The sequence below is a fragment of the Macrobrachium nipponense genome, chromosome 8 (genome assembly GCF_015104395.2).
Source record: "Macrobrachium nipponense isolate FS-2020 chromosome 8, ASM1510439v2, whole genome shotgun sequence".
NCBI lineage: Eukaryota > Metazoa > Arthropoda > Malacostraca > Decapoda > Palaemonidae > Macrobrachium > Macrobrachium nipponense.
Genome location: NC_087203.1, coordinates 54052677 through 54071278, shown reverse-complemented (window position 1 = coordinate 54071278; position 18602 = coordinate 54052677). Strand labels below are relative to the sequence as shown.

The window sequence follows — 18602 nt, the reverse complement described above, 5'->3', positions numbered from 1 at the left end:
CAGCTGTGGGGTTTTCTCTGTCCATCTCTGATGCTGATCCCCTACTTCTTGTGCGTTTTCCGAATCTTCTTATCTCGTTTCCTAACCATTCTGTCTCCCTCTTCTATCTGTAGTAAGCACGGCAGTGCCTGACATGATAGTCCAAATTTCATAAATCAAACATCTGGACCTCCCCTCAGGCGCCCTCTTCCGGGAGCTGTTCTTTAAGTTTAATTAAAGCAAATGATCATCAGAATAATGTATGCAATGTACCGGTCGTATGGTCTTTCATCACGACTAAGCTCTGCAAATACTAATCACTGGGGTACATGACGAGAAACCTTTAGCATGCATCGTTGCTCACGATAATGACTTCTCTATTGAGCAATAGTTGCTGCGAACATTTTGCATAACTCAATCCTTTTAACGGAGACTTAGGAAGGGCTTCTGATGAGTAACTGCGTAGAAGAGATTAACATTTCTCCTGTTATGAGCATGATGGGCATTTTCTGTGATGGCTGTATCAAGGATTCAAGATCATTCCTTTGGCTTAGTAAGTAGCGCGTTTAATTCTCTTGCTCGATTGTCAACAATATCTGGATATTAAAAGGAGTTATGCTTTAGATAATCATCCGAATTCAGGAAAAATTAGTCGACTCTCTCTCTCTCTCTCTCTCTCTCTCTCTCTCTCTCTCTCTCTCTCTCTCTCTCTCTCTCTTTATATATATATATATAAATAATATTATATATATATATATATATATATATATAATATATATATATATATATATATATATATATATATATATATAATATATATATATATATATATATATGCTATATATATATATATATATGTATGTATATATATATCTATGTAACATTATACATCTATAGACCTAAAGTATACATATATACATATATATACCTATATATATATATATATATATATATATTATATATATATATAATATATATGGGTGTGTGTGTGTTGTGTGTGTGTGTGTTCATATGCGTATATATGGGTGTGTGTGTCTTTTTGTTGCTTGCATCAGAGACGGAGACAGAGAGACAGGAAAGAGAAATGCATATTTAGCAAATTAATATATAAATTGAGAGAAGGCTTTTCAACGACGAGAGTAATTTGTAATATATACAAAATATGAAGTAAAAATTTATTTTTTAAATTAAATTGAATGAAATATAAGTTTCAGAGTTATGACAACCACTGAATACACGGATGAAGATATTTTACGTGTACTCAATGTGGTTGGCATAACTCTGGAAATTTAATTTCATTCAATTTAAGTAAAAAAACTTTTCGACTTCATATTTGTATATATTACAAATTTCTCTCGTCGTTGAAAAACCTCTTCTCAATTTACACTATTGATTTAATAAATATGCATTTCTCTTTCCTGTCTCTCTATCTCCGTCTCTGGTACAAGCAATAAACAGACATATATATATATATATATATATATATATACTATATATATATATATATATATATATATATAGAGAGAGAGAGAGAGAGAGAGAGAGAGAGATGCGAGAGAGAGAGAGAGAGAGAGAGAGACGAGATTATATCGACGACAGTTGGAAAATACGGATGACGATATCTGTTACGGCACCCCAGATATAACTGTATATAAATATAATATATATATATATATATATATATATATATATATATATATATATATATAATATACTATATGTACATATATATGTATATATATACGTGTGTGCGTGTCTGTGTATTTTCATATGTCTCTCTCTCTCTCTTCTCTCTCTCTCTCTCTCTCTCTCTCTCTATATATATAATATAATATATATATATATATATATATATATATCTATATATATATATATATATATGTGTGTGTGTGTGTGTGTGTGTATGAATATGTTTGCCAATTACTTATTCTTTATCGTATGAAATAAAGTAGACATCAAAATTGGACAAATCGGTATTAAGTCACTTTAGAATATTTGGTAAAATATTAATTACTATTTTTTATCCAATGTTATTTTTGCTATTTCTTCTTTGTGCCCATTATCCGGTGCCATGATTGAAATATAGTTTCACTGTTCAGTTATTCGAGATACTCAAGTCATCAGGAAGTGACTTAGGAAACTTGCCAACTATAGTTATGCAGACTTCCTTTCGTATATACTCCATTATTCAACACCACGAAATCGTTCCTTATTATGATTCTTGAACTCGTGGTCTCTCCAATACCCATCTGGCAGTAATTGACTTCTTTTCTTTCTATCTCTCTCGACAGCAACAGCAAGAAGTGAAATACGTCTCGGCAAACTGCATGGTGGTCACGCATTATGCTGGCGATACGTCGGCCGTCGTAGACGAGCACTTCACCAGGGCGCTCTCTACGCCTCACTATGAGAAGCCACACTCGCCCGGTAAAGGTAGGTCACCCATACTTTCATTCTATATATATATATATATATATATATATATATATATATATATATATATATATATATATATTATATATATTTATATATATATTATATATAAATATAATATATATATAATATATATATATATATTATATGTCATATTATATTATATATATATATATATATAATATATATATATATATACATTATATATTCGCATGTGTGCATTAACGTACCATCGTACCAGCGAGTGTCTGTCGTTCTTTGAAACAGGAATATCATGTCGAGAATAATTCATTGGCACGTCTCTGTTTCATGGAAAGGATTCGTGGACGCCCTGGATTATCATTTATGGCATTTTCTGTCCCTGAGATTCCTCGTTGTATGTTCGCTCACGCTGTTTTCTTGTCAAAGATTCATCTCCCCAAGTAAGGACATTTGCAACATTGCTTAAATTTTGCTTCCACTAGGGCACTATGTTGCGGGGTGAGGTTGCTAGCCCCATGTCCTGTTCCACGCTGCTGGCTGCAGCCCACCATAAGAATCATTGCATAAGTTGAATACGCCATCATTAGTCTCGTGTTATCAGTACTTTAATGGTAGAGCTTATGGACACGTGAATGAGTGTTCTCATTTGGAGAAACGAACGGCACAAGCCCTCTACGTATGTTGGAGTTGGGTTGAGATGGAGAGGGGGAGGGAGAGGGACGGGGTTGTGTTTGTTATATGTGTGTTTGCCATCCCGTGGCATTTGGAGCAACACGTGTGTTTGAACGGAGGACAGATGAGCGGAGAGAGGGGGACTGAGGGAGAGAGGGAGGGAGGGAGGGAAGGAGGCAGTGGTGGATCATGTGGCACAAGAGGAGACCAGATCCCTCCTCCCTCACAAGTTATGATAGCAACAAGACTCTAATTTGCGGAATAATGAATCGCTGCGCAAAAACACAGAAGCTGATAAACGTCATTGCGAGACATTATCATCACGTTGTCAAGGAAAGAACTTGGGTCCGTCCTCGTTAAATTCCCTACAGAGCTTCTTGCCTGAAGTCTTGACTGCGTCCGGGACCCCACCCCACCCATCGCGATTTGGTGTGTTTAGTATGAAATGCGTCCACCAAAATCCTCCTGGCCTTTCACTGAATGTGAGTCATTCGTGTCTCGCGCGTCTCAGGAAACCGTCGTCAAGTTTGATTTCGAATTTTTATTTTTATTTGAAAAACTCGGCTACCGAATGCGCGATGTGTAGGTACCACCCACGTGCTAAGCAAATGTAAATGAAGTGTGCTGGGGTATTTTTGTACCTTAATGAAATGAATGGACCATTTTGGATGTGCTTTTCTCTTCTTTCTGAGATTTTCCCAGCAGAAGAAGACTCATTTTCGACAGGAAAAGCGCGAAACGCCTACGCACGTTCTCGGGAACAATAAAAGAGCGCAAGGAGGAGAGAGAAAAGCCAGGGAAAGGGAATCAAGAAGAGAGATTAGAATTCCTCTGTTTACTGTTCCTGAGGACCGTGTCGGTGCGCCTTGAACCCTTTTCTGGTGTATAAAGGAAACCATAAAACTTCTTCTTCCCGGCATTTATGTTAAATTGTCACCAGATCTCGCTCAAGAAGCAGGGAAAAGGGTAGAACATTTGGTGGGCAGGCATCTCTCTCTCTCTCTCTCTCTCTCTCTCTCTCTGTGTGTGTGTGTGTGTGTGTGTGTGTATGTGTGTGTGTCTGTGTCTGTGCTTATTTGACTTGCTATGATTGCAGTGATAGTATTAATAAGAATGATAACGAAGGGTGGGGGACATAATACTAGCAACTTTTTAATATTTTATGAAATATTAAAAAGTTACAAGCAGCCTTTTCACATTTGAATAGCCAAATAGCTTCATAACTATCTCATAATGCCAGTACCAGTTCAAATCATCAACCTTTTATATGCGTTGTGTATATGCATATTACCTGGAGTTAAATAAAGTATATTGTTATTACTATCATTATAAAGAAATCATGTCATGTTACCCCACCCAGGTAACGAAACGTTTGGAAAATAGGAAGAATCCATCCGTACACACAATACAGCCATACACACATCATTACGGGAATAATGACCTCCTTGTAAGCCATACCTCGTGGTAATGTCACTCGTGGGAGTTTGGTGGAAATGAATTGCCATTGAGAAAAGTCGCGTCCTTTTGCTGCCACGTATCAGGGGTTGTCACAGAAGTCATCCTTTCTTGGAAGAGCGCCTCCTTCGGATGGCAATTGTTAATGGTAATCTGTTTATGTAGTACTCGTCTTTTTGCGTTTCTTATTCTCTGGAGTAACTTAGTACATTAGCTTTGACACCTACGGATGTTAATCATCATTGCAAAATAAAAAATACGCACTTCGAAGACTTCCGTTAGGTCAATAAAAAAAATAAAAGCGATCAAAACATTTCTCAAGTCATATTTCCTATGGGATGCTTATTCTTGCTAAATATATTAGGACAGAGAGAGAGAGAGAGAGAGAGAGAGAGAGAGAGAGAGAGAGAAATGAATTTATTTTCATCTGCCAGTCCTGAAGATGATTGAGGACACAAATGAGAAATGAGAACAGAAATTGAGATGTGAAGGTGAGAAATGCGAAGATAAAAAAGGGACGCGTGAAAGATGGCTCCTGTTGATAAGGCCAGGCGTCGACATCGACCCTTTCAGGGGAAGACACTGCGATGGAAAATGAAGTCATCTTGTTGTGAATAAGAGAGCACCCCATCACTCGCTGAATAATTATTGTTATGTTTGTGTTGGATCCTTCAAAGCCTTATAGTACACCAGGGGAAGAAAACTTTGCTTCTCCGCAACTTTGAAATTTATTTTTAAGTTAGACCTTTAAGAGAGAGAGAGAGAATTCTTTCTGTGCTGACAAGAGGTAAACTGCTTAGCTGTCAAGTCGGTGAGACATAGTTTACTTCGCTTTTAGCAAATCTCAGTTCATGGCCGTTCGGTTCAGGTACCGGAATTAATTACAACTTGCTCTTGATGCTTCTAGACAAAGGTGACACCAGAACATCGCGCGCCCTTAGAGTTGAACACAGTGCGATAGTTTATTGTACCTATGATTCACTTTCTCTTACCTGTTGATTCTTTCTCCCAATTTTTTATTTATTTTTTTTTTTTTATCTCCGCTTTCGTTGCTGCAGCCTGCTTATAAATTTCCTATCATCCCATTTGTATCATCATTCCCTATTTCATTATCATGTTTGTACCTCTTCTCCTCCATTCCTCCTTCACCTCCACATCCGCCTTCCTTCTTCCCTTCCCCTCTCTCCTCCTCCTTTCCTCCCTCCTTCCCCTCTCCTCCTCCTTCCTCCCTCCTCTCCTTCCTCTTCCTTCTTTTCCTCCTTCCTTCCTCTCTTCCTTCTCTTCTCCTCCTCCTCTCCTCCTCCCTTCTTCGTCTCTTCTCCTCCTCTCCCCCTCCTTCCCTTCTTCCCTTCTCCTCCTCCTCCTCCTCCTCTTCGCCTCTTCCCCTCCTCCTCTTACTCCTCCTTCCCTCCTCCTCGTCGTCGTCGTCGTCGTGTCGTCCTCTCTCCTCCTCCTCCTCCTCCTCGTCGTCCTCCATCGATCTTGGAGGCAGCATCTCTCATCAATAAGACTCCAGCTGCCAAGCGAGGCGTCAGCTTCGCTGCGGAACTCTTTTGATAAAGTCTATTTGGAGGCTGAGTTTCTGTCCAAACAAACCATTAGCCGGACCGCGAAGGAGGAGGCAAAGATCAAAGGTTAGGTCAGCTGGGGGTCACTTGAGACGAAGATGAGACTCTCCAGGTCACTGCACACATGGCAGCTCGCGTGGTTCTTCTCTTGAGGTGATAGGATGCGAAATAGGGTTCTCATAATGAGAACTGTAGTAGCAGTAGTAGTAGCAGTAGCAGTAGTAGTAGTAGTAATAGTAGTAGCAGTAGTAGTAGTAGTAGTAGTGGCAGTAGTAGTAGTAGTAGTAGTAGTAGTAATAGTAGTGTAATTACAGCTTATCCCTAAAGCTTGATAGATTAGTTATATTGTTAACGTGAATAATAATGATTATTATTTTTTTTTTTTTTTTTTTTTTTTTTTTTTTTTGCTCTATCACAGTCCTCTAATTCGACTGGGTGGTATTTATAGTGTGGGGTTCCGGGTTGCATCCTGCCACCTCCTCCTCCTCATCCTCCTCCTTCTGGTGTATTATTATTATTATTATTATTATTATTATTATTATTATTATTATTATTGAATATAATGGCAGAATTTACAGAATTTATTTTATACAGAATTCTCTCAGTTCTTCTATTGAGTTGCTTCTGTGGCACACTGATATTTCTAAGCAGCTGTCCGATGTTCATCATGATTTCGGTCATCAACGGCATTTCGGGCTGGTGTTATCAGAGACGGCGGGTCAGGGAGGGGCTAAGAGTCGGCAATGGGTATTCAGGTGTGTCTCGAAGGTCGTAGACAGGCCGTAGTCGTCAGGGGTCAATCCGTATTTCTTGTGCTTCTTTCAGGTTTCCAAAGGATGTCTACATGTTTCCTCTGATCATGGCTAAAATACAGCGAAGTAGCTCATTGCACACAGCGATCCCGTCCCGATGATGCCCAAAACGAGGTGACCGAAAGAAGCACAAGAAATACGGATTGACCCCTGGCGACTACGGCCTGTCTCCGACCTTCGAGACACACCTGAATACCCGTTGCCGACTCTTAGCCTGTCTCTGACCCCTGTCTTTGATAGCACCAGCCCAAAATTCCGTTGATGACCGAAATCATGATGAACATCGGACAGCTGCTTAGAAATATCAGTGTGCTAAAGAAGCAACTCAGTAGAAGAACTGAGAGAATCTGTATAAAATCAATTCTGTAAATTCTGCCATTATATTCAGTAAAACATGTTTGAAAGAGGGTCTGTTTCCAGCATATTATTATTATTATTATTATTATTATTATTATTATTATTATTATTATTATTATTATTATCGTGTAATGGTAGCCTCAAACTTCTTTGACACCACTTTTTTCTCTATCTTTATCTAATTCAGATCTTTGCTTGAGCTACCTAGCAACCACTTTCTCATATGTTAAAGGTTCACACCATCAGCAGATATCAATGTCTTGTTTATAGAACTAAAACTCTTTTCATTAGTAGCCTAAGTTCAAACAACGTATGTCCTGAAACATTTTCTTATGGAACATCTGACAAATCTAGTCTAGCCAACAGCACCGCCAGCAATCATTCCCTGGTGCCTGTCACTCAGGTCACTGAGTTAAAGTGCAAAGCGACCAACTGTCAAGATGTAACGCTCAGACGAAAGATCTTTGGGGCTTTAGAGTCATAGGTAAAATTAAACTCAATGTGAACGAGATTTGGTTCATATTCGATGCCAAAATTCTCTTAAATTGAATTATTGATTGTTTCATATGAGCCTTAGGTCAAGTTTCAGCATCCTTTGAAAAGGAATGATTACTGTAATCAACCATCGTTAGCAAAACGCTTTTCTGAAAATTAAAATGATGGAATGAAATGAGTTGAGGATGAACTAATCGTGACATTTTATTTAAGAATATTGGGAAAATGAATCTGGATCTTCTTGTCAGCAGCAGTCAAGGAGCCTGTAATAGATTTAATGTCCTTTAAACGGCAAACAAAACTGGTGAGAATAGTCAGGATGGTGAATCTGTGAGAGGAATTTCAACTCAAGGCTATTAAGCCAAAGACCTTGGAATATTTTACAAGGTCTTTGTCTTGAGCTTAATAGTCTTCAATTGAAATTTTCTTACTGACACATCATCCTGACTACATCTCACCAGTTTGGTTTTCCTTTTAATGGAGAGATTTCTGTTTTGCGCCTGGTTTTGGGTAACAGGTTCCGTTCATTGGCCAGGTAAAAAGAGGCTTATTCGATGCACGACGGTGGATCCAAGAGAACAAGAAAGAAGAGAGTCCGCCAAAGATATTCGAAGCCACTCCTTGTGGTCTTAAGAGAAAGATTCAGCGAGGTGATACTTTAACTTATAGTTTCAAGTTATTAAATTGATACATAAGGTAATAGTTAAATTTAGATATAAGGTCATTGTTGCAGAGGTTTTTCATTTAGTTTCTTTATTGTCGTCCTCATCGTAGTATTCAAGAAAGTTTGGTAGATTCATCGTTAACATGGATCATAGTAATGCGGTACCCAATGCCTGTTATAATACAACATTTGTTAGTAGTAGCAGCAAGTGATGTAGTTGTATAGTCGCTAACATTTTTCAAAGTAGGTGATCAGTATCATTATGATATCCTTTAATGACATCCACACCCCTTTAAACCTTGGCCGACTCCAGATGCTCCCACGAAAAATAATAATGAAGAAAGAAAAGAAATAGTAAGCTCGAATAATCATTCATCTTCATTCTGACTTAAAGCTGATGTCTTGCTGTATTTTTTCGTCGGGTTCTTTATTGGTCTTTTAAAGAAGCCAGACGTCACTTAACATATTGATATGAAGTAATGGGAGTCATATTCGTTAGTAGTCCGCCCGTGAGGGGAAGATGGGCGTTGGTAACGAACGGGGCAATTAAAAGTTATCACAGCAGGTCACCCATTTTCTCAAGTGCTATTATAGAGGGAAGAATTATTATTATCATTATTATTACTTAACTGTCAGATGTATTTGATTGAAATAAATGAATAAGCAACCACTGAAATATTGTTGACATCTTTGATTAACTCGGGAGAGTGAAGTAGGTATTTGGGCAGAATTCAGTCTCTCCATTTTAAAATCACACACATGCAAATATGTTTTAACAATGAGAATCTCCTCTAATGTAAGCGCCTCGATAGCCCTCCATCATACAATTCCCGAATTGGTTCATTTTAGTGGTTTAATCGGATTCCTCTCCCAGTCGAAGAGATTTGCAGGCGTTGCCAACTCGCCTATTTGGCGACGTCTCATTTATCAGTGGGTTGTGTGTACGAGCACAAGGCCATTCATTCCTCGATATCTTCCCTTTTTGCTTTTTCTTATCTCTATTGCTCCTCTCTTTTCTTGGCTTCCTTACCATCTGTTATTTTTTAATCTTTCGCAGGTCTTTCCACACTGTTTCGAGAGTCAGGAACCACATCTATTATTATTATCATATTATTATTATCCATCTCGTCCCTTACTCTTCTTTTTTTTTTTCACTCTCCGTCTCAGGCTCTTTTCTCCCCTTTCATTTTTCCCCTTTTCCCTCCTCTTAGTTCCCCTCTGGGCATTAAATCATGTGTCATGGGAAGAGTCACTCAGACCAGTGCTGCCAATCCATCAGTCCCCGAAGAGTTATTTCAATCAGTCAACTCTCATCAAACAAGGTCGTGCATTTTGTTGCATCATCCTTATAAGTTATCCTCAGTTTTCTAAAATCTCTCTCTCTCTCTCTCTCTCTCTCTCTCTCTCTCTCTCTCTCTCTCTCTCTCTCAAAGAGTTGTTGAGGCAGGATAGAAGTGCCTCTTGGCAACCTTGAGAACTTCGTAAAAGGCCTCGGGTTCTGTACGTGTAAATGGTAGCTGCCGTTTCTAATAGGAGCCTTTGCTTGTGACCTATCTCCTGATCTTGGGACGCTCATTACGGAGCACGTTTATTTTGTGCTGTTCTTTTCGGGATGTTGCTTTCTTTGACATCTCCCTTGTTTGCGGAAGCTTTGAGGCAATGAATAAGGGTAGCGACGAGAAAGTTTGACTCCCAGTTGGCTGGGATGGTTAGATGGAGACGCTCTATTAAAAACCCATTGTTTATCTTGACCTGAGAAGTTGCATAGTATCTGATAGGTAGGGGAATGAGACGGCCACAACCAGAGTTAGAGAATTGCATTGAATCAGAAGGGTGAGGAGACCTTTTGGTGCCACTCCTTTTAAAAGAAAGAGTCGTGTGATGGAAAGGAGCCTAATATTTATAAGAATTTGAATTGTTGGCGGCCATATACAACGACAGAGTTTTTCTGGTTTCTGGTGCTGCTGCATCTGAATCTTTGCAAAAAAAGCAATGTGTTCTGGAGTGTCATCCTCGAATGTTTTCCACTTATTTCAATTGTAAGTTTCTTTTGGCATATCTACACCAAACTTTTTTTAAGTCTCAAAGAGCTATGATTAGTAGTGTAATTATTTTTACTATTATGAAATATAGCAAAGGTGATACTGGAAACAAATGAGTTATGTGCCACAAATCAGGAGAAATGGCAGAGTTAACAGAATCCTATATACTGAATGTTAAGGCCGAATCATGACTTGTAAGTGAGAATTGGTTTTGGTTTTACAAGAATCTGAGCAAAATAACCGATGTCTCGACTTCAGCTATCTATCGTTTAAAGCTTTAAAGCCACAGCAGACTATAACGTTCCACTACTTCAGTCAGCCAAGAAAAACTGAGAGAAAGCTGATACATTTGTGATTTTCCTCAGATCGTGTCATATGAGAATAACATTTTACCTTACACTGATTTCCAGGTAAGACTTTCCCTTCGGGAAATGTGAGCACCATACATACGGTCGGTGGGCGTAATGTGAAGTAGATAGATCCTTGGAGGCACAGAGAGGAAAAATCAACAAGAGACTTGCGAGTTGGCGGACGTAGAATTCTTTTCTTCCTCGTTCCGTTTCCTCCTTGTAATATGTGTGCTTTTAAAGAGGTTACTATAGTTATTCTAGAATTTATTGCAGCGGCAATATTAACAGAAACAATAGATGAAGGGCCATTCATAAATACATAAACTGAATGGAGTTTCGTGTTATCGCCATTTCATCGTCCGCCTTCTCAATTCACATTCTTGAAGACCCATCCTCCTCTCTCCCCCAGGCCTCCTCTCATCATTTCCTCCCCATTTCTTTCCTCCTCTCCTCCCTTGAACAGTACACGATATTTATATGAGAACTCGCATGATAAACTGCTTCCTGCCCAGACGCTCTTTCCATTTCCTGGGCTCGACCTGATTTTTTTCAGCCCCAAACGCTTTAGGTAACGTACGAGGCTCAAGTTCTTCTTTTGGTATAAATGGCATAATGCTGACGTGATAATGGACATGACATGAGTAAGTACAGCAACCGCACAAGCAACAGAACTGTGAGCTTAAGAAGCTTGATTTACTAACTAACAATTTCTAAGCTACATTAGCAGTAGACCTGTAACCCCTCGTGCTGTGTCTGCTTTAAGCAGGTTTCCCGCGATAAGAGACAATGATACTCCTTCAAAATAATCTTTCTGGGGTGGGCAGTGCCTTGCCAGTACCGAATTCTGCTGCTGTTATGTTGCATGCCAGGTTTGAAATATTGAGGTTTCAAGTAGTTACGGCAACTTAATATGTAGTGCATAAAACTTGAGGTTTTGACAGCTGGTATTCAACTCGTCCTACACAGACAGACGTACACAACACACACTCAAATACGAACACGCACGCACACTTGAAAAAGCAACAGCCGAGTGTCCTGTTCATGTTTCTGTAATTTGGTATTCACGTAAAATAATTTTTTTTTCTTTTCTTTTTTTTACCAAAGTGACAATAAGTGTTAGTGATGACGAAAATGTCAGAATCAGTCTTCGCCGAGAGATCCCGTACAACAAATGAGCTTTGTTCTGTATTCGTGCAGGGCCCGTGAGGAGCTGTAATAAGGTCTGTCGTTATTTGCGATCAGCAGCAAATGATAAAAAAAAAAAAAATTTTACTACTTAAGTTTGCGTCTTTGGCAGCCCGTATTTAGTCATTATACTTCATGTGAGAAATATAGAAAACTGTTTTGCCATCTTTGAAATTAAAATAAATAAGTTTTATCGACGCCTGATATTTTATACCAATATCCGAAAAGAGTTTGAGAAAATGTCTTGCGAAAAAGAAAAAAGGAAGAAGCCTTTGAAGAGCATGCTCTAAAAGCATAGCCCTCCATACCCTCAACACGAATGACCTTAAAGCCTTCGCCATTTTAGGTACTTGTTAATTGCTCTAATCGTACGAGATGCGCGATGGAGGCGAAGTTCATCAACATCTTGCAGTTAAATAACATTTTTAGACGATCTATTTCCAAGCATATTGATTATTTTTTTCAAATTGGCTGCTTTGCTTGTAATGCAGCAATTACAACATACTTTGTTATAATTAGCTGTGAATACAGAGTAGCGCTGGTTAGTAGCTTTGTCCCATCACATTAATAGCAATAATATTACTTATATTAATGGGCGTTATGTCTGTCCGTCCGTCTGTCATTCAATCAGGGCCAAACGGCTGGTCTGGTGGGCATGAAACTTGGGAAGGTTATTGTGGAGACCCTTAAGATGATTTATAATAGGGTTTCATCCTACTTCCCCACCCCCAGAGGGTAAGAAGGAATTCCCTGAAACGGAGCTGGTTCTGCCCGTGAAACGGGGCTTGTTATGCCCGTAGACTTAGTAACTTTACGAATTTATCATACACAATATCTATATACAAATGACTTATCATTTGAAAATGAATACTATAGGGTAAACATCAATGACATCAAAGAAGGTGGAGTTTGAGAAGGGGGTTGACAGAGAGAAAATAATAATAATGATAATAATAATATAATAATCTTACTATAATGGGCATTATGTGTCCATCTGTCCGTCTGTCGTTCAATCACAGCCAAACGGCTGTTTGCTATAGTCTGACAGATCTAAACTGATAGATTGTTTACTTCCTTGAGAAAAACTCTGTTGCCAGTTCTTTCTTAACCTTTAAATCGTCCCCTTCTTTAGTCCTCAGCCATCTCCCAGCGAGGCAATATTTGGGACAGTACCCAATGAAACTGCCCGTATAAATCCTAATCCGTAAACTCGATCCTTATTCTATTTGGTTATTACTTTTGAGACTTTGTTATATTTATTATGACTTATACCCTTAAATTTTGCATATTATATTAAATACTTTATATGATAATCTTTTTCATTAAAGTGATAAAAATCGGTAATTGCCATCCAGTATGTATGTCTTACGACATTTCCTTATTATCTTGCCAGTAGATTACTTCTATTTATTCTTTTTTATTATTTGAATTTTCCGTCTGCCACACTATCCATTTCCTAGACAAGTTTGTAATATTTTGCATTCATTTCATTGCTCTTCAGTTTAGGTTTTCCCCTCATTTTCATTCATCAAGTTATGATTTACTTTAATTTCATTTCCTTTTTCACTCACGGTCTGGACCGTGTTATAACTCATAAATCTAAAGCGTGTAACAATTTTTACTTTTTATAAGGTTGTTGCACATAAACTAATCGTTGGGAGAGAAAAAATTTATTTACAATAATTATCACAGGAATTGTAATAATATGATTCTATACAAAATATACATTACGAAGAATCTTCGTCGTCAGATGATCTTAGTTTATTGACAGCTATCCTTTGCAGCATCGCCTGTTTGCAAGTTTTCGGAATGCTTAACTGCATTTGCCCATTTCACCGAGTGCTTTCTGTAGGAATGAATTAATTTCCCTACTGACTATTGTTCTGGGTAACCTAAAGCAAGAAGACATTCGTTTTGGTGCTGGAGTTCTCAGCTAGACCGGGCGGTGGGGCTTATCCAAAGGGTAGCTTAAGAGATAATTCCTTTAAATTTAATGGTTTAAAACGCTTGGCCCACCAGCATATCGCTTGTCAAAGGTAACAGGAAAAGTGGCAACGTCTTTCGAAACAGTGTCACGTTTATAAATGCGATTTTTCCTTTTATTTACAAATAAAATTATATTCACAATATGTGAACGCTTAAGTTTAGCAACAAAATGCTAAAAACTTTAAACTATCGATTTATTGATTCATGTGCTATAAAGTAAGGTATTCAAAACTGGATACTGGTAAAAGTGGCACCAGGGTTTTTACCCAAAGACGAAAACAATCTCAGTTTAGATCTGTCGAACTATAGTAACAACAATAATAATTATAATAATAGGAGCTAATATATATATATATATATATATATATATATATAGATATATATATATATATATATATATATATATATATATATATATATACTATATATGTATGTATAGGGGTTTTACTATTCCTTGCAAGTACTTACAATCAGCTATATTCAGAGGAAAGAAAATTCACTCCTATTCAGTACTTTAGCCAATATATATATATATATATATATATATATATATATATATATATATATATATATATATATATCATACATATATACATATATATATATATATATATATATATATATATATATATATATATATATATATATATATATATTGTCTAAAGTACTAGATAAGGAGTGAATTTTTTTTCCTCTGAATGTAGTTGTTTGTAAGTACTTGCAAGGAATAAGTGAAACCCATATATATATATATATAATATATATATACTATATATATATATAGATATATATATATATATATATGTATGTATGTATAATAAGTAGCCCTATTATTAATATTATTGTTACTAACAAACAGTCATTTGGCCTGGGCCTGAATGAACGACAGACGGACAGGCAGACATAATGCCCTTTATAGTGAGATTATTATTATTTTTTTTTTTTTTTTTTTTTTTTTTTTTTTTTGCTCTATCACAGTCCTCCAATTCGACTGGGTGGTATTTATAGTGTGGGGTTCCGGGTTGCATCCTTAGGATTCCATCACTTTTCTTACTATGTGTGCCGTTTCTAGGATCACACTCTTACTGCATAAGTCCTGGCGCCGTGGAGGAGTGGGTTAGGTCGTCAATGGACTTAGTCAGTTAAGCAACATTGGGGCTGGTCAGTCGTTGGATGGGTGACCGCTCTCCTCGGCGTTGAGTACCTATCCCTGATGGGGTAGGGTCCAGCTATGGGTTAAATAGCAAAACTCAGCAATGATGGAAAGGAAATTATTATTATTATTATTATTATTATTATTATTTTCTCTCTGTCAACCCCCTTCTCAAACTCCACCCTCTTGATGTCATTAATGTTTAACCATAGTATCTCTTCCAATGATAAGTCATATGGTATATAGAAATTATGTATGATAAATTCGTAAAGTAACTAAGTCTACTACGGCATACAGCCCGTTTCACGGGCCAAACCACCCCGTTTCAGGGAATCCCTTCTTACCCTCCTCCCCTTCGGAGGGGCTGGGAGGTATGATGAAACCCTATTATAGACCATCTTATATATATATATATAGATATAATATATATATATATATATATATAGATATATATATATATATATATATGAAAGAAGAGAGAGAGAGAGAGAGTGAAATACAATGGTAAATCTTTTGAACAGGAAGTGGAGCGGCTTGACTGACGTACCAAGTACACAGAATCTGTCCCTCTGGCTAGCTAACCACCGCCCCTTTGCACCAACCTTGGATGAACTATAGTTAAGAGACCATGAGACGTGTTGCTGTTGTTCATATGACAGTCATCTGAGACGCCTTTCTGACAGTTTTCCATATGAATCGCGTAGATAATTCAGAAATCATTAATTTTGTCGACGAACCATTGCCAGTCGGATCAGCTGAATCAGGAATAGCAACATACCACTTATGGAAAACACCTTTTACAGTGTAGGGAGGAGATCTGATTTGTGGAAAAATTGGGAAAAGGAGACATCTCTTTCATAATGTACATTTTTCTTTGCTCACCTCACATTATAGTTGACCTCCATTGCTGTGTACTATGCAATGTTTGCTCACGATCGTTATTTTGCGAGTGTCTGTGTGTGTTTTTTTATATTACTGTTCAGTATTTAGTTTTTTCTCCACAAGATCTACGCCCATTAAAGGTCGGGGTTTGTTAACATACATACTTCTTGTTTTGCATTCGAGCTGTTCTCAATACCGCTTGGATTGTTTTTCTTTTGAGTTGCATATTACCACCAATGATTTTATCTGTATTATTCTGATTATTAAGCAATATTACAACTTTACTGTCTTCTACTGAGAGCTGTCACTTCGCATCAACTTTTATATATTCCACAGAAACTATTATTATTATTATTATTATTATTATTATTATTATTATTATTATTATTATTATTATTATTATTATTATTATTACATTTGGGAGTTCCTATTCAATTTTCCCGTTTAGTAATCTGTACCTGCATTCCATATTTTCGCATGATGTCTATATGAAAACAGTTTTTATTATTATTATTATTATTATTATTATTATTATTATTATTATTATTATTATTATTATTATTATTATCGGCAATGTTTGAGTGAAACCGTTTATTATTTTGTTTGTCTCGTGCAATCTAAATTTTGTGCTGTATTCTATCTTCTGTGCTTATCTGTACATGGCTGAAATGAATAGTATTATTTCAGTATTCCTGGCCTTTGATTGAAACATGGCATGCGCGGGAGATTTATGCAAGTCTCGGGCGACACTGATATTACACAAGAGGCGTCCATTCGTAGTCAATTAACTTTGATGCTCCGTCGAAATTCGGTTTTGCTCTTAAAATATCTCTTTTATTTCCATTCTTTTCTCGAAGATGCAGAGACATTTTTTTCTGAAAACTGAGGAACACCGATGGTGCTATGCCAAATTATCGCCAGAGGTATTATAACGTCTCTGACATGTGATTCTCATGTCCAAAGAGAGAGACGCCCCCGGAATATTGAGCGAAGATCATCGGAACCAGATGCAGCGTTGGGGAATCGCGATCTGCGAGGGACCGAAGGTGTACAAAATGCCCCTCTATCTCCTCTGGCTTAGCGGCTTCGGTGTCTGCCTGGCGTCTGTTGACGATTAAATATCAAACACACCTCGTCACCTGCTGAATTATGGAGGATAAAAGTGCGTCAACTTGAGCTTAGTTAGACTCATGAAAAGAACTCGCGGGGGCAGGAGAAGGAGGAGGAGGAGGAGGAGGAACCGGAGAAAAAGAGACACTCACACACACTCACGCACACACACGCACATATGCCAAACACCAGCTGAGATTACCATCCTGATTAAGTTCTTATGGGAGCTAGGTTGGAGGTAGGGCCCTAGTGTTCGCGCCGTTGGTCATTGCTACTGTCCAAAGACTTTGTTTGGGTGAACACAGAGAACGAAAACCAAAACTGTGCGAGATGCAGTGGCAAACTATGAGGATGGAAAATAATAATCATAAACTTAGTTTCAACCTGTGTTGTTCTGTATGGGTACCCTGTGACTCGTATATGGCCTTGACCTGAAATTTTCTACTACCATTGTTATGACTATCATTAAACCATAGATAATAGTTAACTCTTATAGACAGGTCTTGGCCATATAAATTTATGTATATATATATATATATATATATATATATATATATATATATATATATACATATCTATATATATATATATATATATATATATATATATATATTCCATACTAATATATATTATATGTTGTGTGCAGTGCACTTGTGAATACTTGATTTCAGTAGAACGGTGACCAAAATAGTACCTGTAGAAAGACAGATATGCCACCTTGTGTCTGAGAGAAAGAGATTCGAGAGAAGGATAAGAACGGGAGCATTAATGAGCCGAACTGCATTTCAGATTCAATTCTAGAGAGGCGGCAGTCAGAGGATGTCACCCTAAAATTCTAACATTTGAAAACAATATTCCACCAAAAATAAGGTCACATAGTGCGTTCATTACTGGGATGAAGACAAGAAATTGCTGCATTGAAACAATAAAACTAATTTTTTTTAAGAAGCAGATCATGTCATCTCTAATAGCGATTCATAACTGTGTCATCACAGGCTCCTTCCGATACTGGAGAGACTTTGAAAACAATCCATGGATTTTTAGCAATGCAATGAATCTATATTAGAGCCAAGTAAGGGATTGTTTGAGTTAAAATGATCAATGATTGGTCCTTTAGATGAAATGGGTCCTTCTTTTGGGGATTTTGTACGTGTGGTAACATTTATTAACTTTCCATTTCCAGGATTCCATTCCCGCTTCCTCTCATCAATCTTGCTGCCCAGCCTCTCCAACTATTGTTCCTTAGTGCAACTGTGGAGTTTTCTCCGAGTTCCACCTTTAGATCAGATCGTTGTGCTTCATTTTCTTGATTTTCTGGATATTTGTTATCTCGCCGTCCAACCACTCAACTCCTTAATTGTTTTCAGTGCCTTGGCCGTTCACGAGCGGTAGTGCCCCAGTGCTTGGCCAGGCACTCTGAATTTCATAAAATCAGTCTATTTTTAGGACCTCTCTTCTTCTATCTTCATATTATGAA

The 18602-nt window shown here is 37.5% G+C and overlaps 1 protein-coding gene across 3 annotated transcripts in view; it reads left to right on the top strand.

Annotated features, from left to right (window-relative positions):
* Window positions 1-18602, top strand: part of LOC135222785 (myb-like protein Q) — a 157371-nt gene that overhangs the window by 38968 nt on the left and 99801 nt on the right. For all 3 annotated transcript variants that reach the window (XM_064261055.1, XM_064261056.1, XM_064261053.1), the window contains exon 3: window positions 2271-2412. In XM_064261055.1, coding sequence (XP_064117125.1) covers window positions 2271-2412 — 142 coding nt within the window. The remainder of the gene's footprint in view (window positions 1-2270; window positions 2413-18602) is intronic.